At 50.6% G+C, this 22,178-nt stretch overlaps 8 protein-coding genes across 8 annotated transcripts; 6 read left to right on the top strand and 2 right to left on the bottom strand.

Moving 5' to 3' along the window:
• Positions 1-1,222: 1,222 nt before the first annotated feature.
• Positions 1,223-3,571, bottom strand: N7515_006024 (Zn(II)2Cys6 transcription factor; the record flags this gene model as incomplete). Its single annotated transcript, XM_056666768.1, has 6 exons — positions 1,223-1,774; positions 1,825-2,048; positions 2,098-2,396; positions 2,455-2,625; positions 2,661-3,419; positions 3,474-3,571. 6 exons carry the CDS (start codon positions 3,569-3,571, stop codon positions 1,223-1,225), a joined length of 2,103 nt encoding a protein of 700 aa, XP_056520364.1.
• A 1,318-nt stretch (positions 3,572-4,889) lies between these two features.
• Positions 4,890-6,616, top strand: N7515_006023 (uncharacterized protein; the record flags this gene model as incomplete). The annotated part of the gene is made up of 5 exons (XM_056666767.1): positions 4,890-4,926; positions 4,986-5,141; positions 5,213-5,453; positions 5,507-6,138; positions 6,198-6,616. 5 exons carry the CDS (start codon positions 4,890-4,892, stop codon positions 6,614-6,616), a joined length of 1,485 nt encoding a protein of 494 aa, XP_056520363.1.
• A 1,592-nt stretch (positions 6,617-8,208) lies between these two features.
• On the top strand, positions 8,209-9,937 carry N7515_006022 (uncharacterized protein; the record flags this gene model as incomplete). The annotated part of the gene is made up of 4 exons (XM_056666766.1): positions 8,209-8,458; positions 8,530-8,770; positions 8,825-9,456; positions 9,519-9,937. 4 exons carry the CDS (start codon positions 8,209-8,211, stop codon positions 9,935-9,937), a joined length of 1,542 nt encoding a protein of 513 aa, XP_056520362.1.
• Positions 9,938-11,224: 1,287 nt separating this feature from the next.
• Positions 11,225-13,062, top strand: N7515_006021 (putative MFS quinate transporter; the record flags this gene model as incomplete). Its single annotated transcript, XM_056666765.1, has 4 exons — positions 11,225-11,502; positions 11,563-11,752; positions 11,803-11,931; positions 11,983-13,062. 4 exons carry the CDS (start codon positions 11,225-11,227, stop codon positions 13,060-13,062), a joined length of 1,677 nt encoding a protein of 558 aa, XP_056520361.1.
• Positions 13,063-13,268: 206 nt separating this feature from the next.
• Positions 13,269-13,912, bottom strand: N7515_006020 (uncharacterized protein; the record flags this gene model as incomplete). The annotated part of the gene is given in 2 exon segments (XM_056666764.1): positions 13,269-13,415; positions 13,430-13,912. The coding sequence occupies 2 exon segments, from the start codon at positions 13,910-13,912 to the stop codon at positions 13,269-13,271; spliced, it is 630 nt and encodes a 209-aa protein (XP_056520360.1).
• Positions 13,913-15,487: 1,575 nt separating this feature from the next.
• Positions 15,488-17,275, top strand: N7515_006019 (fungal specific transcription factor domain-containing protein; the record flags this gene model as incomplete). Its single annotated transcript, XM_056666763.1, has 1 exon — positions 15,488-17,275. One exon carries the CDS (start codon positions 15,488-15,490, stop codon positions 17,273-17,275), a length of 1,788 nt encoding a protein of 595 aa, XP_056520359.1.
• A 1,381-nt stretch (positions 17,276-18,656) lies between these two features.
• N7515_006018 (uncharacterized protein) lies at positions 18,657-19,646 on the top strand (the record flags this gene model as incomplete). The annotated part of the gene is made up of 1 exon (XM_056666762.1): positions 18,657-19,646. The coding sequence occupies one exon, from the start codon at positions 18,657-18,659 to the stop codon at positions 19,644-19,646; it is 990 nt and encodes a 329-aa protein (XP_056520358.1).
• Positions 19,647-20,243: 597 nt separating this feature from the next.
• N7515_006017 (uncharacterized protein) lies at positions 20,244-22,145 on the top strand (the record flags this gene model as incomplete). The annotated part of the gene is made up of 1 exon (XM_056666761.1): positions 20,244-22,145. One exon carries the CDS (start codon positions 20,244-20,246, stop codon positions 22,143-22,145), a length of 1,902 nt encoding a protein of 633 aa, XP_056520357.1.
• Positions 22,146-22,178: the final 33 nt, after the last annotated feature.

Raw genomic sequence — 22,178 nt, 5'->3', positions numbered from 1 at the left:
CTGCTTTCGCTTAAGCTCGAGGGCCCGTTGTGTAGGATGGGTTGACGGCGGCGATGGGTCGTGGTTATGCGATGGCTTATCTCTGGTGATATGCCAAAGGCCTGTGGTTTGATCTAACCGCAAGGCAATAATGAAGCAGGCGAGGGATCTCAGGGGAAAGAAATTCGGTTAGGTAGGTCATGTGAGCATCACCCAGCGAAGCACGTTCCGTCTGAGCATGCTGAGGTAAGGGCACTCCTTACCCTAGTTAACTAACGCCTTCCCGTAGTTAATGGGCGAGGCTGAGCGCCGCTCTTAAATCCCAAGACCTGGATCAATTCGACCGTCCTCTTATATGAGTGCCTCGGTATTACTCCTTTCTGTTGACATACATAGGATGTCATGTGATGTGTCTCTGTGTTTACAGCCTCAGACCTCTCGTCCATTGTTTGTCCTATTTGCTCTAGCAGGCATAAATACAGCCTGCTTTCCATAGTCCATGAGATCAGTTTCTTCTTCCCTCTTCTTCCGATGCCACTAATTTCGTAGCCTCAACAGGTTATGAGCTCGGGCGGGGGGGGGGGGGGGGGGGGGGGGTTGACATTGATCGATGTCATGATGAATCCAGATGGAGTAGCATCTGGAGCAGAGAGATTTGCTTGTCTTATCCGATCTGTCTGGGGTCCGTACACAGGCTGAAGTTTGTCTTCCTTAAACTCAGTCTTGGAGGACCCCAGACAGATCGGATAAGACAAGCAAATCTTCTGCTCCAGATGCTACTCCATCTGGATTCATCATGACATCGATCAATGTCAACACTTTCTTCACTAGGTTTGGGGTAGCACGTTCTCCCTAGGGCTTGGGTGGAGTCGTCCCTACTCTCTTCCAGAACCCGTCTCCCGTCGGTCCCATTACCGAGCTTGTCTATATCTCAGATAGAAGTACGAGACCTTCGGGTCAACTGGCGAGCTAGCCGGTCTAATCATGTGGGCCAACTGGCGAGCTAACGCGACGCAGTGCCTTCTTGCCGTGTAATGATCAATGATACCCGCCCTTAGAGATTATTCGCGATAAGATCCATAATTTCGCATGTAATTTTACTTGCACATATCGAATCAGCCGACGCAGAACAAAAAGAATCCGATGGTACTCTTCTCACTAAAAGCCTGATCCGGGGAGCTCCTGATTTCAAGGAATATTAGGGGCCGCCGTCTATTCCACAAGCCCCTTGGGTTCCAAGCGCTTATAAAACGACCTGAGCATCATTTGATTGATGAATCGAGAAGAACGCCTCCAAGTCCATGGTAGAGAAATCGAAATCCCAACCCATATCAGACTGTGTGAAATCAAGCAAGTCTTCTCCAGAGGCCAGGGAGCCCCAAGCGTCGGGGGTAGCCAGATTGCCTAGTTGTGGAAGGTTCCAGGGAGATGTTGGTTGGCCAGACTGAGTCTCCAGCGGCGGGTTCTCTAGAATATCGGGGCTATTGAGCAATGACCGATTCCTGGGATCGTGAGGGAAGGCTGGCTGAGTGGTTGTTCCTGCTAAGCTCGGAATATTTTCGCCAGTTGGCGCCGGATATGGTGACCACTCGTAAGATGGATTGATCTTCCGGAGCACGGTCTGCATGGCTGAAATTGTGCTTGTAATCGGGTCACCAGTTCGCATGGTCATCATGGTCTGCAAAGAAGCATAAACCCATGGCAGATAGACTGGGGCGACATTCGGACTATGGACGATCTCGTAGATTAGAGTGAACGAGGAACTACCCAAGAAATACCCATGGTATCGCAATTCCTATGACACTGTTAGCAGACTATTTTGGGATAGGATATGATGTTTCTTACTCGAACAAGATCATTGACTCTTGAAGCCTCACAAAGATGGCGGATTGTTTTTTGGGCGGTGGTGATTGCATGGCTGCAGGCTTCGTTAAGCCAAGAAGGCGTTTCTCTGGGGTGATGCGGTGCATCAGTCCTAGACTGGTTGAGCAATATATTTCTCTCGCGCTGCAAATGGCCGCGGAATATCAGGAATGGGCGAAACGTGAGAAGCAGGGTGTGGTTGTATACTAAGTCATGTCAGAGCGGAGCTAGAATGCACCAAGCACCGGGACTTACAGGTAATGAATATTGCTTGTCTAACCCCCAGAGAACCCCCCTGGATGCGGTCGTCAAGACCAAACCCCAGAGCCTGTCGCAGATAGGCTTCATGACCACGGAGATCGTCCGCGATAGACCGAGCGACTTTCCACATATGCAGCAAAGACTCATGCCGTTGGCCATATATTTGCTCGGTCGAGCGGGTGATGGTCTTACAAAGCTGCACTAGTAAGCAAATGAATGGGTCCCGCGCATACTCGATGGCAACATCTTTCAAGGATAGGGAGCTGGGACGGCCTGCATGGAAGCAAAACCAACTATTCAATATGTTAGCGAAAGATTCAAACAACGATCGATCTGGAATGGCATACGCACGTTTCGTAGATATAGAGAGACCAGAAGGTTACTCGTCGCTCTTCAATGCTTTCTGAATTTTGGTCGCCCCCAGCGGGAACGTCCTTATGCAGACCGGCTGATAAGGCTTTGCGCGAAGCAGTGCCCAAGTGCAGAAATGCCGAGTTGGGCCGACCTTGTTCGTTTTGATAGCTGCCGTATAGACCACAATATGTTAGTTCAGGTACAGAATATCGGATGGAGAATCACTTATCATGAGCAATGCAATTTGGATCATTTGGACATTCACCACATCATCAAATGCGCTCAAAGAAGCCTTGACTCGCTCAAACAGTATATCGCCCCAAGCGAATTGTTCTGTTCCAATCGCCGCAATAGCCATGGCGAGAAGTATAATGGCTTGGGTGGGAGTGTCAAGACGGTCCGTAGGACGAGGGCTGTACAGTCGATCCAGACACTCTTCGTAGTATAGCTTAGGGCGATGTGGCAGCATATGATACAGGCTGGAAAGATATCGCGAAAGAAATTGTTTAGCCAGGTCGTACGGGAGAAACATCATAGATAAATCTCCAGTCCCGAGATTCTTGTTGCTCTCAAGGGAGTCAGGGGTACCAAAGAAGATCCGACGAAAGCTAAACAAATCCAAACCAGCTCCTGCTTCCTCAACTCCACCAGAAGGTTCAGGCTGGGCAGTAGGATTAGACACAAGGTCTCGGTATATGTGCTGCATAAGAGAGAAATGCGACGTGGGTCCATAGTATAGCTGCATCCGACATGATGGGGAGGCCATGTGTGTCGCAGACACACTATTTGGGAAGTCATTCATCACAGAGGATGTGCGCTGCGCCGATGATGGAGCTCTATTCGGGGAACCCCGACGAGGGGAGCCAATCTGGCTGGCTCCATCAAGCTCATGCTTCTTACGCCGATTGCGAATGTAATCCCTAAAGACGCAGGGTGTGTTGCGCATATAGCATGTTTTGCACCTGAATTTAAATTAGCATAAGAAATTGTTCAATGGATGCCATGTAGACTCTCACGGGGTCAGCCCATTGCATTTGATTTTACGCCTGCGACATTCTTCGCATGCGCGAGAAATCCTCCAACCAGGTTTCGCTTTATCTGATACTTCGGACATCGACGGCGCGACACGGGATTTACACGGGATTCACACGGGATTCACCTCTTGTGCGATTCATCCGCTTAATCCGAGAAATAACCCGTCTATATCCGAGTCACGTGATATGATAATGACATCATCGGAGTCTTTCTAGGGCAGTTCCTGATCACCTAGGCAATCATGCTGGTTGTGCATGTATGGGCTGGTCAACATCACATTCATTTTCCTCGGTTCCGTATATATGACAGGGCGGGGCCATCTCTGAGCCATAAACACCAATCCTCAGTTCCTCACTAGAACGATCCGTCACATGACTGATGCCTTATGAACAAGGCTTCAACATCCGACGCGGACCGACGCCGGCTCCACACACTTTCCCGCGCGTCGACACTTGACACAGATGTATCCCTCGGGTCACTGCTCAAACTGTCCGAACGCTGGATGGACAGCATGCATATCGCGCTGACTAGATTGGTTACAGCCATAACAGCCTCCGGTCTGTCCAATGAGCTCAACCTCCTTCTCGCGCATTTTACCTTCTAAGCGCTAGAGCTGTTGGCCCGACTTCATTGTCTGAAATCTTGGCGCCATTGCCGACCAGATTTTAGCTCTTGTGGCTGGTCTTATCTACGCCCAGATGCAGGCCGGATGAGAAAATCGGCATTTCATACGGGCTATGGCCTCGGCAACCTCCCCAGAGATCAATTTAGAAGGCTACCCCGAGGTCCCAAAGATCCGCAAGTCCGGGGAAATCTGATTTCGGCGCCGTGTGTGGAGAACCTTCAACGCCGTGTGCTTGTCATTGGCCTGACTTCTCCTCAGATCTCGAGTCCTCAGACGCTTGGCAAGAAATATACTTTGCGCCCTTTGTTTCCTTTCCAACGTGGTCTGCACCCAGTCAGCATATGGTTCTATTCCCTACCAGTTAGTCGCAGGGAGCTGGCGCTGAAAAGGAAGAAACAGATCGAAGGGTAATGCACAATGGAGCTTACGATGCTTGAACCGTTCTGGTCTTGTAAACCAGTGATCACTTTGATAACTGTGACAGTCGAGTCCCGAACGCCAAGTGCTTGGCCACTGCCAATTTCAGGCGCAATGTCTTCCCTTGGCAGCGGCAAATCATCCAGCAGCTGATACAGAAACAGCCGCGACCATGGACCTGGAATGGATTGCTTCCCCGCAACCCCGGACGAACCGAGGACGTTATTCCCCCACTGGGTATAAGATACAAAAGCCAACCCAATTGTAGACCCCTGTCATCTGCAAGGCCTGACCACTTCAGACCTGACCCCTCCTTCCAACCCCGGTCAATTGTGCAGATATACGTTCGTCGATCATGGCCGACACCGAGAGAGGGACCACCACTCCCATCGGTGATGATAAGGGGAGCTCACTCCACAAAGAAGATGTGGGGGCTTCGCCCATGCTGCAGCAGAAAGGGGACATCTGGCGACAGATGAAAATGGACGGCCTTTGGTTGAATTTGACAAGGCGGCGGAATCACGACTACGACTAAAGATTGACCTCTACATCGTCCCCACTGTCGCGGTGATGTATCTGTTTTGTTTCATCGATCGAGCTAATATTGGTGCGTATACCAATTTTCCTCTCCTCTTCGCGTATCTAGTCCCAAAGACTAACAATCCTGCTCTGCGATAGGTAACGCCAAACTGGCCGGTTTCGATACAGACCTAGGGCTGGTCAACTATGATTACAATGCTGTGCTTTCGATTTTCTTCATCTCATACATCATTTTTGAGATCCCGAGCAACGTCTTGTGTAAATGGATTGGGCCGGGATGGTGGCTTCCGGGGATCACATTGGGATTTGGTATCTGTTCAGTTGCCACTGCTTTCGTCACTGATTTCAACAGTGTAGCTGGTGTCCGATTCCTTCTGGGGTGCGTTTACGAGATTTCACAAGATGAAGCCAATGCTGACAGCTCTCATCTAGTCTGTTTGAGGCAGGACTTCTACCTGGAATCGCATACTACCTCTCACGTTGGTACCGACGGAGTGAACTTACCTTCCGTCTGTCGTTGTATATCGTCATGGCTCCGCTCGCAGGAGCATTCGGTGGCCTCCTAGCTTCGGGGATTCTCAAGCTCGACCACTTCGGTTCCCTCCGCACCTGGCGTATGATCTTCGCGATAGAAGGCATTGTCACGATTATCATAGGTGTCGTGGGCTTTTTCACCCTTACCGATCGACCGCAGACGGCCAAATGGCTCACACAGGAAGAAAAGGATCTAGCCGTTGCCCGTGTCAAATCCGAACGTGTTGGTACGACGGAGGTGCTTGACAAACTCGACTTAGCCAAGACATTGCGCGGCATTTTCAGTCCTGTGACAATCACGACATCATTCATCTTCTTGTTGAACAACATTACTGTTCAGGGTTTGGGTTTCTTCGCACCTACCATTGTCCAGACCATCTACCCCAACGCGTCTGTGATCTCTCAACAATTGCACACGGTGCCTCCGTATGTCGTCGGAGCGTTCTTCACTGTGCTTTTCCCATTCCTCAGCTGGCGATTCGATCATCGCTTGATCTTCTTCGTTATTAGCGCACCGCTCATGATGATTGGTAAGTTCAACTCTTGTGCAAACCTACCCCTGTCCCTGTGCTAATCAAGGTTCGTCTAGGCTATATCATGTTCCTAGCAAGCGAAGACGGCATGGTACGGTACGGAGCCACCTTTATCATCGCTAGTGGAGCCTTCTCCTTCGGTGCCCTGTGCACGGCACACGCATCGGCGAATGTGATTTCCGACACCGCACGATCATCGGCCATTGGCACGGTGGTCATGTTAGGAAACATTGGAGGTCTCATCAGCACTTGGTCGTTCTTGCCGTTCGATAAGCCCAATTACCACATTGGGAATGGGCTCAACTTGGCAACTTCGAGCACAATTCTCATTCTCGGAGCCGGCCTGTGGGCTTATATAGCATGGGACAACCGGCGCCGTGCACGTGTCGATGTCCATAGCGCCTTGGCGGGACTTTCCCTGCAGCAGATCCAGGATCTCGACTGGCGCAACCCTGGATTCCGCTGGCGTCCTTAGTCTGGCTGTCTGTTCTGTCTCCACTAATTATTTCCGTGTTGGATCTTGTTGATAGTCTTCTGAAACTACATCAGGCAATGAATACACAGTACATCATCAATCTTCCAAAATGACATCTCCGCACTTGAGCAAGCTAGCTTTGGTCTCGAAAATTCAGTGCATTCATGTTTCATCCTCCAACTCTCGGGCACATCATTCGTACTTAAAGATCCGTGAAGGTCAGTCTCCAAAGCGGTCCGCCGGTCCCAGGATAGCGTTCTGCCGTTCTCGAATTTCCAAGTCTCTTACCAGGTTTCGCTTTATAATTATCTAATACTTCGGACATCGACAATGCAGCACGACATTCTGGACAGCCTCTTGTGCGATTCATCCCCTTAATCCGACTCGTTTATATCCGAGTCACGTTATACGTTGTCATCAGATTCTTGCACCCGGGGCATGATCGCCTAGGCAATCATTCTGGTTGTGCATGTATGGGCTGGTCAAAGTCACATTCATTTTCCTCGGTTCTCTGTGTTTGACAGGTCATGGCCATCTCTGAGCCATAAACGCCAATCTCCACCGGGATTAACCGTAACTCACATGACTGCTGCCTTATGATCAAGGCTCCAACATTCGACCCCGCAACTTTCCCGTCACCCTTTCGGACCGCTGCTCAAACTGCCTGCCCGAACACTGACAGGTGACAGCATCGGATGCTTATTATGCTTGACCGCTGGACTAGACTGATTATAGCCTCCGGTCTGTCCGATGAGCTCGACCTTCTAGGCGCTAGAGTGTTGTCCCGACTTCATTGGCTGAAATCTTGGCGTCATTGCTCAACACAACGCTTGATGAATTTTAGCTCTTGTGGCTAGTCTTATGAACGCCCAGATGCAGGCCGGATGATAAACTCGGCATTTCCTACGGGCTATACGAGCCCGCCAAGCGCCCCAGAGATCAATTAAAAAGACTAAACCGAGGTCCAAAGATCCACAAGTCCGGGGAAATCCCCAGATGGGCCCCCAGTGTGGGGGAACTTCCGAAGCCTATGTGCCTGTCATTGGCCTAACTTCGCCTCAGATCTCCAGTTCTCTAACACTTGGCAAGAAATACCCTTTGCGCCCTCTGTTTTCTTGCTAACGTGGTCTGCGCCCAGTCAGCATACGATCTACTGCCTACTAGTTAATCGACGCTGAATTGGAAGAAACAGATCCAAGGGGATTGCAAGATGGAACTCGCGATGCTTGAACCCTTCTGGTCGTGTACAACAGTCATTACTTAGATAACTGACACTGTATAACTAGTCCTGAACGTCAAGTGTTTGATCATCGCCATATCAGGCTAAATGTCTTCCCTTGGCAGCGGCAAATGCTGGCCAGCAACTGATACAGAAACAGCCGTGACCATCGGCCTGTATGCGTTGGTTCCCCGCAACCCCGGACCCTGTCCTTGGAAGAGCCGAGGACGTTATTGGTCTCAATGGCTATAAGATACACAGGCCAACCCAATTGAGTCTTCGTAGAACCCGGTCTTCTGCAAGGACTTATAATTTCAGACCTGATCCCTCCTCCCGATCCCGGGTCAACTGTGCAGTCATACGATCGTCGGTCATGGCCGACACCGAGAAGGGCACCACACCCATCGATGATGATAAGGAGGTCTCACTCCACAAAGAAGATGTGGGGGGCTTCGCCCACGCTGCAGCAGAAAGGGGACATCTGGCGACAGATGAAAATGGACGGCCTTTGGTTGAATTTGACAAGGCGGCGGAATCACGACTACGACTAAAGATTGACCTCTACATCGTCCCCACTGTCGCGGTGATGTATCTGTTTTGTTTCATCGATCGAGCTAATATTGGTGCGTATACCAATTTTCCTCTCCTCTTCGCGTATCTAGTCCCAAAGACTAACAATCCTGCTCTGCGATAGGTAACGCCAAACTGGCCGGTTTCGATACAGACCTAGGGCTGGTCAACTATGATTACAATGCTGTGCTTTCGATTTTCTTCATCTCATACGTTGTTTTTGAGATCCCGAGCAACCTCATGTGTAAATGGGTTGGGCCGGGATGGTGGCTTCCGGGAATTACATTGGGATTCGGAATCTGTTCAGTTGCCACTGCTTTTGTTCATGATTTCAACAGTGTAGCTGGTGTCCGGTTCCTTCTGGGGTGCGTTTCCGAGATTTCGCAAAGCTTAAGGCACTGCTGACAGCTCTCATCTAGCGTCTTTGAAGCAGGACTCTTACCTGGAATCGCCTACTACCTCTCACGTTGGTACCGACGGAGTGAACTGGCCTTCCATCTGGCGTTATTCATCGTCATGGCTCCTCTTGCAGGAGCATTCGGTGGCCTCCTAGCTTCGGGGATTCTCAAGCTCGACCACTTCGGCTCCCTCCGTACCTGGCGTATGATCTTCGCGATAGAAGGCATCGTCACAATTGGAATAGCTGTCATAGGATTTTTCACCGTTACCGACCGACCGCAGACGGCCAAGTGGCTCACACAGGAAGAAAAGGATCTGGCCGTTGCCCGTGTCAAATCCGAACGTCTTGCTGCAACGGAGGTGCTTGACAAACTCGACTTAGCCAAGACATTGCGCGGCATTTTCAGTCCTGTGACAATCCCTACAGCAGTTATCTTCTTGTTGAACAACATCACCGTCCAGGGTCTTGGGTTCTTTGCACCTACCATTGTCCAGACCATCTACCCCAACGCCTCTGTGGTCTCTCAACAGTTGCACACGGTGCCGCCGTATGTCGTCGGCGCGTTTGTCGCTGTGCTATTCCCATTCCTTAGCTGGCGGTTCGATCATCGCTTGATCTTCTTCATTATTAGTCCGCCGCTCATGATGATTGGTAAGTTTAGCTCTTGTGCAAACATATCCCAGACCCTATGCTAACCAGTGGTGTTTATGTAGGTTATATCATGTTCCTAGCAAGTGAAGACAGCATGGTCCGGTACGGAGCCACCTTTATTATCGCTAGCGGAGCCTTCTCCTTCGGCGCCCTGTGCACGGCACACGCATCGGCGAACGTGATCTCCGACACCGCAAGATCGTCGGCTATTGGAACGGTGGTCATGTTTGGAAACATCGGAGGGCTCATCAGCACCTGGTCGTTCTTGCCGTCTGATGGGCCCAATTACCACATTGGGAATGGGCTCAACTTGGCAACTTCGAGCACAACGCTCATCCTCGGAGCCGCCCTGTGGGCCTATATAACATGGGACAATCGGCGCCGTGCGCGTATCGATGTCCGCAGCGCCTTGGCGGGGCTTTCACTACAGCAGGTTCAGGATCTAGACTGGCGCAACCCTGGGTTCCGCTGGCGTCCCTAGCCTGGCTCTGTGTTCTGTCTCCACTATTTCCGTGTTGGATCTTGTTTATAATCTTCCGAAATGTCATCTCCGCACCGGAGCAAGCTAGCTTTGGTCTCGAACGTTCAATTCATGTATCATCTTCCGATTCTCGGGCAAATCATTCGTAATTGAAGATCCGTGAAGGTATCAGTCTCCATAGCGGCTCCGGAATAGCGAGATACACCCCGATAATCCTTCCGCCGATGTCCCTCCGCTGTTACCTACAAACCATCATACCTTGGATGGAACATAACAATTCTTCCTCCGATCAACGGATGAAATCCTCTATAACTGCGCGACATGTTTCCGGATCCTAGCTGTTAGAGTTTAATGACGAAGTACATTGCCATACAATCAAAGCCAGACTTCCCAGATATGCCTCACCACAACTCGGAGAATATTAGCCCTAGTACCAGCCTTCTCGGTACAGTGTCCTCGGCTACACCATCCATACAAAGACAAGGAAGGCAGATAGAGTCCGAACACTCACCGGATCGAGCCGACCGATCGGCCCAGTATCAAAGCGCATCCCACACCCCACGCCAACTGACGGTCCATCATTTCCCCTTCAGGCCAACAACGGCGATAATGGACCAACCAGCGACTGCGTATCAGTCATTGAAGGATGTGTCGGGGCCCGTTTTTCGGCCCCGCGTTAAAGATGCGGACATTTAGTTGGTCGCCCTGATCCCTGTAGGGTCCAGGTAAGTTTGCTTTTGTCTTCGGACGAGTTCCGAAACACAGTCAAACTTTGCTGGTAGGACAAAGGACAGCGTAAGGCAGATAAAAACCTCCCGAGGGAGTCGCACAAGCTTAAGCTGTAGCCTGTGGCAACGCAATAGAGCAGCCTTATTTTCAGGGTAGCAAGTGAATGTGTCCATATCTGCAGGTGACCTCGTGATGCAGCAAGAAAAAGAGAACGCCATCAAACGGGAGAATTGTGGGGAACTGGCGAGACCCAAGCTCTCTTGGCATTTCTCTCCCCGGCCTTAGTCTAACCCCGGAGCTTGGCCGATGGCCATTCCACGGCTCATTTGGCCCGTAACGGGAAATATCTTGGGTCGATCGGAATGGACCTGCAAGAAACACAAATGCCCCAGGTTCTCTCGGTCGGACATTTCCGACTCCCCAGATTCCCCGCATGGGGTCGCCTAGGATGTTAGAAGCTATAAAGACCTTGCGCTGCTCTAGCCTGAATGTTTGCTCTTGATTGCTTGTCTCGCTCTGACTTTACTCTCGCATTCAAGTTCTTGAGTGTTGCCCACTATGGCCGGCGGAGCTAAGAAACCAGTCAATATCTTCCGCCTCAAGGACCTCGGCGAGCCCAAGGAGGTCTTCAACTGGCGGCTATGGTTTGCAGTTGTCTCTTTTGGTCTGATGGGCGCTGCCCGAGGTGTCGATGAGGGCTTGATTTCAGGTGCTTTCAATTCTAAGGATTTCCAAAAATACATCAACTACGAATCGTACAGCGAGGTGGAACAGACCAATATCAAGGGAAATGTCACTGCCATGGTCCAGATTGGATCTGTTGCAGGTGCACTTTTGTGGGTTTTTAGACCTTGAGTTTGATCGGGCCTCACATTGCTAACTCGATGATTGTTCAGTGCCTTCTTAGTATGTGATCGCATCGGCCGTCTCTGGGCAACTCGCCAGCTTTGTGTGCTCTGGATCCTTGGAATCGCTATTTTCATGGGGAATGGCGGCAGCCTGGGCGCTGTGTATGCCGGTCGCTTTATTGCGGGACTGGGTGTTGGCCAGACTGTCGTCGTGGCTCCGGTATACCTTGCTGAAATTGTCAGTTGATCCTCATTCGATTCAACAATACATGAACTAACTCGGAACAGGCTCCTGCTTCGATCCGTGGTCTCTGTACCTGTGTCTTCACAGGCTTCGTCTATCTGGGTATTGTGCTTGCATATTTCGCCAACTATGGCTGCGAGCTCAATCTCGGCGACGCCACTCACAACCGATGGGTATGGATCCAATATCCTAAAACAATCTAATTCTGTACTAACAGCACACAGCTCGTTCCCACCAGTCTCCACATCATGTTCGCCGGCCTCATCTTCCTTCTCTCATTCATCCAGTATGAATCCCCCCGATATCTCGTCAAGCGCGGTCAGCACGAACGGGCCATCACCGTTCTCTCAAGACTCCGTGGCCTATCCGCCGACGACGAATACGTCGTCCGCGAATTCTCCGCAATCCAAGTCTCCCACGAAGCCGAGATGGAAGCAACAATGGGTTCCGGCCCAATAGGCGTCATCAAGGAAACCTTCCTGGTCCCTTCCAATCTCTACCGAGTCTACCTGACATTCATGGCGCAGCTTCTCTCGCAGTGGTCCGGTGCCGGCAGTATCACCGTCTACGCACCAGACCTTTTCAAGCTCCTCGGAATCACCGGCAACAACGAATCCCTTCTGGTCACAGCCGTCTTCGGAATCATCAAGCTGGTCGCCGCAATTCTCTGCGCGCTATTCCTGGTCGACGTAATCGGCCGCAAGCGAGCCCTCCTCCTCGGCATTACCTTACAGGGAATCGCCATGCTCTATATCGCCGGCTTCTTAACCGCCGTTCCCGAAATGGGTGTCGTTGACAGCTTCGTGCTACCAGCGAACAAGAAGGGCGCCAGTGAAGGCGCAATTGCAATGATTTACCTGTCGGGCTTTGGCTGGGCGCTCGGCTGGAACTCGATGCAGTACCTTCTCACTGCTGAGCTCTTCCCGCTGCGTATCCGCGCGCTTTGCACTTCCATGGCTATGACTCTTCACTTTGCCAACCAGTATGGCAATGCCCGTGCGGTTCCTAATATGCTTCTCCCCGTGGCCCAGGGTGGAATTGATCCTAAGGGTACTTTCTGGTGCTTCGCTGCTATTACCGTTGTCGGTGGTGTCTGGGTCTGGTTCAGTATCCCCGAGACAAGTGGTCGCTCCCTGGAGAGTATGGACCGTCTGTTTGCTTTGCCTTGGTATAAGATTGGTCGGTATGGTAACCAGGATGCCGATGAGCGGGATCAGGTTGTCAATGAGAAGATGGAGGTTGAGATGCAGGCTCATGGAGCTGCTGAACATGTTGAGAGACAGAACTCAACTAGCAGAGTTTGAGCTGTGGCTAGTCCAATAGCTACTATTTCCTGCTTTTGATACGAATGTTTCTCAGATAATGAATAAATGATGGATGTACAATATTTTTTTGAATTAGGATTATTTCTAACTATATCCTGCTAATACCTAGGTTATAGTCTTCCATTTAAACATAACTAACTACGACTTTTATCCGAACTCTTTAACCACCTTCCCCCAAAACTTCCTCATAAATCACTCGACCCATCAAGCGGAATAATCACAATCCTCGCCTTACGCTTCGCCTTCTCTCGACCCTTCCTACCACCCCAAACATCCATACCCTCCAAATCCTCCAAATCCTCATCCGGCAAATCAACCCTAATCAAAACCCCCTCGGACGAAAAACCCTCTCATTCCACCCGGAAATATGCCTCGCAAGAGCCTCCCCCCCCGCCCCCGCCAACGCGTAAATAAGATTCCTCTGCTCCTCTCGACTTTTCGCTAGCCGTCCAATAAAGATAGCCGGAATAGCGCCGAGCAGACCAACCATCAGCCCACCGACTGCCATTGTCCCTAGACTTTTGCCGATAACGGTGGACCATTGCTGGCGTGAGAGTTTGGCTTCGTCACAGACGACCTGCGTGAATTGGCTCCATTGCTCTGGTGAGATATTGTAGTGGGCTAGTTCGTCTGGATAGTCGAAGCCGGATGTGCAGGCCCTGGAGCGGGATGGGACTTGCAGGCCGCGGAGGAGAGATGATGATGTGGCGAGGCCGGGTTTGGTGGATTCTGGGGTGAGGAGGAGGGTGGATTGTGGTTTTTCATTGGAAGTGTATTCCGGGGATGGTGTATATGCTGGTGGAGTGTCGTTGGGATTGGATGGTAGCATGATTGATGAGGTGGGTGTTTGTATAGATACTGTGATCATTGAATGGGATGGTACTCTCGCTGGTGAGATTTGGATATTTGAGGAAGGCTGTTTGCACTTCAATGGAAGGTTTTATTGTACTTTCTCAATGCTTGTCTAGAAACTGTTCCTGTAGCAGCTATTTATACTTCTCGTCCTGTGCAGCGAGCGCTCTCGGGCATTGCCGCATTAGATGGTTAAGGTTTGCAAAAGACAAGCAATTTCCCCGGAATCATGGCAGTTGTGAACATTCAGAGTCACCGTGATTCGTGAGCCATCCTATGGGGCTTTCGTAAATCATGATGCCTTGTATAGGCCTCAACATTTCGAGCCACTCTGGAGAGGCCAATGGTAAGCAAAACAGTACGAGAAAGGGCCCAGATCCAGCCACTAGTAAGATCCGGGGTCTCAATCTGGAAAGAAGCTCCGTTCAATCCCATCATCATTTTCCATGCGGTCTATCGTCAAGTACGAAGCCAATAAATCCAAGAAATGAGTCAGAATCATGACAGAATGTGTTCGAAGTTGAAGTTGAATATCGTGAGACGGTGAGACCGAGCGGGTGAGTCACCCACCGGCCACAAACTACGGGCGATGATACCCACCGGCTGTTGACAGAAAGCTGATTGGCTAATTCTGCCTGGCAGAAAATTAACGATTCTGCCGTCCCGCCCTAGAGGGCCAAACGCCCAAACCATATCACTGGTGCACTAGTATGACCCCCTGAGCAGTACTCCGACAGATACTAACTAAGCCTTTTTGGGGGTTTATAGCGAGGCGAGGCCGCGAGGCGGTGAAAGATAGCCCCTAAAGTCTGCCACAGGGCCCCAGAGCTCCCTTCTTCCTAAGAACAGAAGGTTATTAATCAGTGCTGATTCCAACTTCCTATTATTCAATGTGTGAGAAATGAGAAATCTCATTCTGAGGCTCGCTCTCAGTCTGTTCTTTGTGTTACTTCTGTAGCACCTTGTCAAGGTTATTTCCAATACTGCTCTTCTCCGTGCTCGTACCGTCGAGATGGGGACAGGCAGGCGGTCGACACGAGTGCAACGTACAGATCAAGTTCTTATTGCTAAATACCGCCGAAATCACAAGATGCAGTCCTGCGAACCATGCCGAAAGTCGAAAGTTGCGTGCGATCACAGCATACCTTGCGGTAGATGTGTAAGGAGACGGCGGGTTGACGAATGCTACTATCACCCGAACCCTCTTACGCGTGTAAGAAAACACCCATTTCATCCGTATCTTAATGTAGTATGGCTTTATAGGTCCCACTAACCTAGACTGTCTTACCAGCACCGTCAAGAAGCCTCCACGATCGCGGCAGCAGTACCAAGCGTCCGGACGCCACCACGGCTGAGCAGCGCCGTCTCTCGCCCCTCAATTGGGCAACCTCGCGGAGGCGATCAAACCGAGGCTGTTACCACTTCGGGACACAACCACAGAGCGAGTTATGCACCACCACATCGCGCAGGGTCGGCACCGCCATTATCTGATTTTTCCGAAACCTGGCCGGGCAAGCACGGGTTCCTTGGCTTTACCTCACTCACATCCATCATGACAGAGGATTTGACGCAACTCGGTATAACTTCCACTGGCCTGGAACGAGCCACGGCTGTCCAGGAGAAACCTATTTCGAGTGAAAGAATTGCCCGCGGTTGCCAGGTTCTCTCCCTCTTGCAGAACAGGGCAATGATAGATCGCGGCATCGACTTGTTTTTCCAATCTATTGAATGTATCCATATTCACTGTGGCGAGTTCATCGTGAGACAATGGCTATCACAATTGTGGTTCGCTCATGGCGAGATATTGTCAACTCAACACCCTGAGCAGATACGGCAGCTATGTCATTTGCTCTGTGAGAACACAGCGACACCACAGGTGTTTGATGGCACCACCACAGCAAGGCAGTGGATTTACTCTGCCACAGGTGAACATATTCGCTGGGGAGTAATCGCCATGATCGCCAACTACGTGGGGACATATGCAATGGTATCAAATTCATCGGATCCGTTTTTCCAGGAGTTCAACATGGATCGCAAATCATTGTTGAACCATATGACCGAAGCTGCAGAAGTATGTATCGGATTTTGCCGAGAATACGGTGCTTTGGATGATGCGTTCATCTGGGCCCTTTTGGAGCACTACGACATCACCAAATATACCAAGGGAGAAGCTTGTTATACAACGTACTGTATTGGTGCCGAAGTGAATAGCGCCCTCGTTGCAATGGGCCTTCACCAGGAGATCAAAGCCGATAGTCAAGTTCCTTATTTCCTCGCTGAACTGCGTAAACGACTTCGAGCGGTGGTCTACGCAACAGAGATTAGCATATCCACATTTCTGGGCCGTCCACCACGGCTCTCGCATCGTTATATGAACTTGGATCCGCCGCTAGACCTGACAGACTCGCAGTTGTTTTCGGAAGATCCGCAGGAGCTAGCGGTCACCATTGCTAGTCTGGATGAACAGGGTTACAATCGAGATGGAGAGATACGCCATCTCTCTTGGATAAGGTCTTCTATCAGCTTTATGACAAGAAGAGAGAACATTCTCGAGCTTTCATTAGGGAACTTCACACCAGAAGAGGTGCGGCAAAATGCGGACGTTATTCAACGCAAAACGGAGGAACATTGGGCAACTCTTCCGCAAGTTATGTTGAATTTAAGAGATGGGACTTTCGGGCTCGAGACACAGAAGGTCATCCAGCTACACTTTCAAAACATCATTCGTCAAGGTCCTCAGGCGAATTCACTTCTGCTTCACCGCGTACTCATGCGCAAAGCGGGTGCAGGCCCCGCAGGATTAATGAACACGGCACAGACAATCCTGAGTGACGTGCTGCGACTGTATAAACGTGTCGAAATGTCGGCAGCAACATCTTCCATCTACTTCCTAGCGGTACATGGACTACGCAGTGCGGTTATATTGGCGATAGAACTCCTAAAGCAGGAACAGCTCCCAGTGTATCCTAACGAGCCGCTTCTACCTCGAAGCAGGACAATCCAAGATCTGTGTGTCTTCACAAATAAGCTGAGCGACTTGGACCCAGTGTTTGGAGATAGAGAACTTTGCGAAAAGGGCCGAAAACTGATTTCTCGAGTCCTTGATAAGATCCTGAGCCCTCCGAATACCGCGGATCCACATTGCCATGTTGCTTCTATGTCAACACAGCAGCTCGGTACAAACGCTTTCACTAACGGTATGATTCACAACACACATGTGCCAGATGGTTATTTGATGACGGATGATTTCAACTATGAGATGAGTGCTCCTGTTTCAGGTCCAGATCATGCATTCAGGCTGTGGCTGGAGAACATCGATGGCCAGGATTGGATACTGTAGTATCTGCGGCGTAAGTACAACAGTGATAGAGCAGACGGGTGACACCATCCTGGTCACTAAACTCGCCTCTGAACGAGAGACCTGCTAGAAACTTCTATGGGAAATAATGACCACTAGACCCCATCAAAAACCAAGGTTCCTGTTTATGGCCTAGGAAGGCCTCATCCCAGCATATCCCAATCTGACAACTTCCACCGGACCGCAATTAACTAAGCTTTGCGCAATGGTAACAGCACTGAATCTGGTGTAATGGAGGCATTTGTAATGCGTTTATTGATTGGATTGAGGACGATATTTAAACACATATCTGGGATTTTGTGAGAAAGGTATAAGATCGACTGTCACTATGCAGAGTATGCAGTATGCACTCCAAATTGGGTTCGAACTTCGGTCCCACGGGATACCCTACATAAGTGGGTCTCACTCGATCAAGAACTCCACATGGCCTGAGTGTAGCTCCAACACGTGTAGCTCCGAGACAATACCTTAAGTACTCCGATGTCCTGCATGTCAATAATTGGCTATATCTATTCCGAGTTCCGACCAACTGCATATTCATTCCAACCTACCACATATCCATCTATTCCGATCAACTGCATATTCATTCTGGCTCAATACATACCAACTTTGACCAACAGAATGCAGCGATATTGTCACTTAACCGATGTTGCAACGATAGGTAGCTATCCGACTAACGGCCTATCAATCTCAAACCAGTACGTATCAATTACGTCTTGCGATATATCAACTCCGATACGTCGGGATCGTGTCTGTGTCTTCCCGATACACCTATCCGATACCTTGGCATACTCTGTCTGCTTGTCATGTGTCGCGGGCAGTTGTATTCGTACCTATACGGGGCATGTCAACTTCGCCTTCATGTAATTTAATGCTGCCATTTTACGTATAAAGACTATCCGCTCCCCTCGAGTGCACATTACGCTTAACTACGTCGCCTACTGCCAGTCAATGTCTACATCGTCCATCATAACCTTGGATAGCCATTACATTATCAATACATTCGTGCGGTCTCAGAAGCACTCGAATTGGCAGGCCACTGCGTTTGAACAGTTGCGACGTAATGGCGAGAATTCTGGCCTGTAACAGTCCTGATCTTTCAATCCACCTGGACTCGGCTACATCATCCCTCCCCGGCCAAAGAATTACTGGCTATGTGTCTCGAATCTCGCCTTGGGTTGGCACTGAAACGAGGATCAGCATTAGCTTCCATGGAAGGTGCAGCACAGAATTCTTCAGCCGTGATTCCTCATGTTATAGCAGCCTAGACTTGTTCGGTCCGGATGGAGTTCGGAATGAGCTTTTCAATGGAGCCTTACATATCCAAAGATTCGATCCAGACGAACATAAGTGGCCCTTCGAAATGAATATACCCAAGCATCCTGATCCAAGCTTTTTGGGATTGCATCCATTTGGGAAGGCATCATACCTGCCCCTACCCTGCGCCAACCAGCATGCTCTTCCACCGTCATTTGACCTGGCCAACAGCACTGCTGGCTCATGTCGCAGCTTTGCAGTTGTTGAGTACTATTTGGAGGCTACAATGACGACTCCTGACTCCTCCAAGTTCGCCATGGCTCGGTTGCCAGTTCAGCTTCGATGTGAATCATCTCCTTTCCCGATAACTGATTTCGATGTCAATCTACATTCCCGACATCCTTACACGGTTACCTCTCCTCGTCTGACTCCTACTGTGGAAACTGCCAGAATTTCCACAAGACAGCAGATCGCTAAGCTCCTAGGTGTTTCTGGAGCTCCTCGTCTTACATTCTGCCTAGAAACCAGCATAGCTTCGGTTCTTCAAAAAGGCAGCCCGTATCCCATTCCATTCGAGATACGGGCTATGCCGCAATGGGCGGATACGAACGAATGCATTGCAGGCGTGCCCCAGACTGTTAACGTAAACAGTTTCGCTCTTGCTATCCGATCGACGACGAGTATTATAGCCTTCGCCACAGGCACCGTGGGGGCGGCTACAGTCGTGCGCGAAGAGCACTTCAAGACAAAGACTATTTTGGCAGAATATTCAACGCCAAAGAAGTCAAAGCAGAGAAATGACGGAATTCAATGTGAAGCTCAATTCGAAGCAACTCCTTTCGACAAGCATTCATCATCTTATGGCAGACCTTTGACCTTACCGATTGACGACAAGTCGAGTCCTCTAAATTTAGGACACGAGCTCAATCTGAAACTCCAGCATGATCAATTCCAGTTTCACGAAGTTCCGACATTCATCACTTATAATATCAAGCGAACGTACGAGCTAAAATGGAAGATGGTTCTCGAAGTGGGCGGAGAGATACTCAAGGTCAAAGGCAAGCATCCAGTCTTGATCATGGAGAAGTCTGATTAGGATCATGCCGGGATATCATTCATTCATTCCCCTCTGGTGGTTGCGTTCATTCATTCCCTTCTTGTGGCCCCTGATCCCTTTGCACAAAAGAAAAGCTGCCAGTGAAACGATAATCAAAAGGCGGTGACTAGAGCGGTGAGCCTATGTCATAGTGGTCCGATTCGTCGCCCATGTGTAGCCGATAAGCGCCGATCAGCGTAGCCCTAATTTCTTTTCTGCAGCACCGGGGCATCCTCCATCACTTGACTTCGCCTTCTCCGCCACAAATACGCCTCTGGCCTGCGCCTAGGTCACAAAAGGCAGTCTATAAACTATTTAGGCATAAGAGTGGAAGGGTACATCCCTCAAACCGTGAGTCCTACACGTTTACGTTGGGCCCTAAACCCGAACTTCTCCCTTCCGCGCACTGCGGTCTTCTGACGTCGCTTGCCCTGCTGAGAACAACCCCATATATTGCCACAATAGCTGCATTGATGGGGACAATAATTAGTCTATTATTTGTATTGCCCAATTGCTCTTATTGATGGCTATTGTATTCACCTGAATAATCATTGAATAGGGTGGCTGACAATTCGGGTCATTTAGCTCTAATTCACAATGCCTCCGAAGGGCCAGCGTAAGTTGATGCCTGCACGCATTGACAAGACAACATTGGCACCTTCTAGGCGATCCCCACGGGTCCCCTCAAAAAGTTCAAATGAGAGCTTGCAGCCCACCAAAACTTCCAACCTTTCATCTCCCTCCTCCTCTGACAGTTCTATCAACATTTGTTTCTACACCCCAAAACTTTCTACTTCTGTTACTCCAACTCCTCCTTCGCCTACCTCAACTTCTAATTCACGTGTTAATTCTCCGGAAACACCGTCTTCGCGTCGACGAACCTTCCAGTCTCGTCCATCTCGCCTTTCCACAGTTCACATCAGCCAATCGCCTTCCACCAGCGCCACCGAAATGCGGCAGTCAACCCGTATCCGTGATGGGAGCATGAAGGCCATTGAAGCTCGCAGAGAGAATCAAGCGGGACGCACCGTCGCTGACCCTGTGGCCAAGAAGGCTGTGAAGAGTGGCAAGGTTGCCAAAGATGGAGTTTCTAAGAAACTTCCCAAGAAGACTGGAAGCTCGAAAAGAGTCTCCAACCTCACCACTCAGAAGGCAATGCTGATCGGTCATGGGATCGATGTGAAGGCCGCCGGTCTGAGGCTATATCGAATGGCCGCGGATGCCCCCCACTTCCCCATCCAATTACATTTCCCTGGGTTCTGGGAGAGTGTGCGGAGAGACTTCTTCTCTCGACAAAATGAGGAAAACGCCGGTGCGGATGCGCTCGCCGGAAATGACATGGCAGTCGATGATGTCGCCGACGATGTCGCCGACGACACCAGCATGGTCGAGCAAGAACCTTCAACTACTACCTTTTCCTCTTCTTCTATGCCTCTCCCAGACCCCTTCGTTTCCTCTTCTTCTTCTCGCGACGTTACCAAATCTGGGGCGTCATCTTTCGTGCTGTCCCCTCCCCCTATTCTACCAACCCCATCCGGCCCCCACACCTTCCGTCCAACCACCTACCCCTCACTGAAGACGATATTCTACAAAGAGTCCGAGCCAAAGATGCTCGGCGATGGCTGGGTCGACACAGGGTATGTCAACTGCGACGACGAGGAGGTGATCCTCGCCCCTGAGCAATACCACCCTTATTACCCACCCCACACCTACGGCAGCGAGAACCTTCCCTTCCCCCCCGTGTACGCCCGAAGCAACCAGCAGGCCGAGGCTGCCCATACCTACAGGTTTCCCCCGCTCATGGGAGACTGTAATGTCCCAACCGGTCGAGCCCCGTTCGTCATTGAGGACGTGGCAAAGGAGAAGGCCCGAATGCGTTCACATGCCCCTTCAAAAATTACCAAGAAGACCCGTTCCCGAAAGACCCGTCCGACCACCGTCACATCTCCCGCCAAGAATGCTGCCGTCGCCGCTGCCACTGTTGCTGCTGCCACGGGTGCCGCTCCCGAGCCTGCTGCTGCTGCTGCTGCTGCCACTGCCCCTGAGGCTGGTGGACGCAAGTCACAGCGCCGTAAGGCCGCTTCCCTCAAACTCTCTCTTACCGGTCCTTCCGCCCCTCCTACCACCGAGACTCAGGCCAAGTCTTCTGCTTCCGCTGCCGACGTCCCTCCCGCTGCTGCCACCAAGCCCAAGGAGGCCAAGGTGCAGCGGCGGTTGAAGCTGATTCTCAAGCCAGAAGGCCAGGCTAAGGACTCCAAGGTCTCGAAGGACTCCAAGGTTTCGAAGGACTCCAAGGTTTCGAAGGACTCCAAGGTTTCGAAGGACTCCAAGGTCTTCAAGGACTCAAAGGTCTCCAAGGCCTCCAAGGTCTCGAAGGACTCCAAGGCCTCGAAGGACTCCAAGGTTTCGAAGGACTCCAAGGTCTCCAAGGACTCAAAGGTCTCCAAGGCCTCGAAGGCCACGAAGACCTCCAAGACCTCGAAGGCCTCCAAACATTAGGTCTTGTCAGGAGTCTCTGGCCCTGTTGGCCCC

The sequence above is a fragment of the Penicillium bovifimosum genome, assembly GCF_028826915.1.
Source record: "Penicillium bovifimosum strain IBT 22155 chromosome Unknown utg000005l_segment0_segment0, whole genome shotgun sequence".
Lineage (NCBI taxonomy): Eukaryota > Fungi > Ascomycota > Eurotiomycetes > Eurotiales > Aspergillaceae > Penicillium > Penicillium bovifimosum.
The sequence above is the reverse complement of the archived record's forward strand: the minus strand, read 5'-3'. Positions and strand labels throughout refer to the sequence as shown.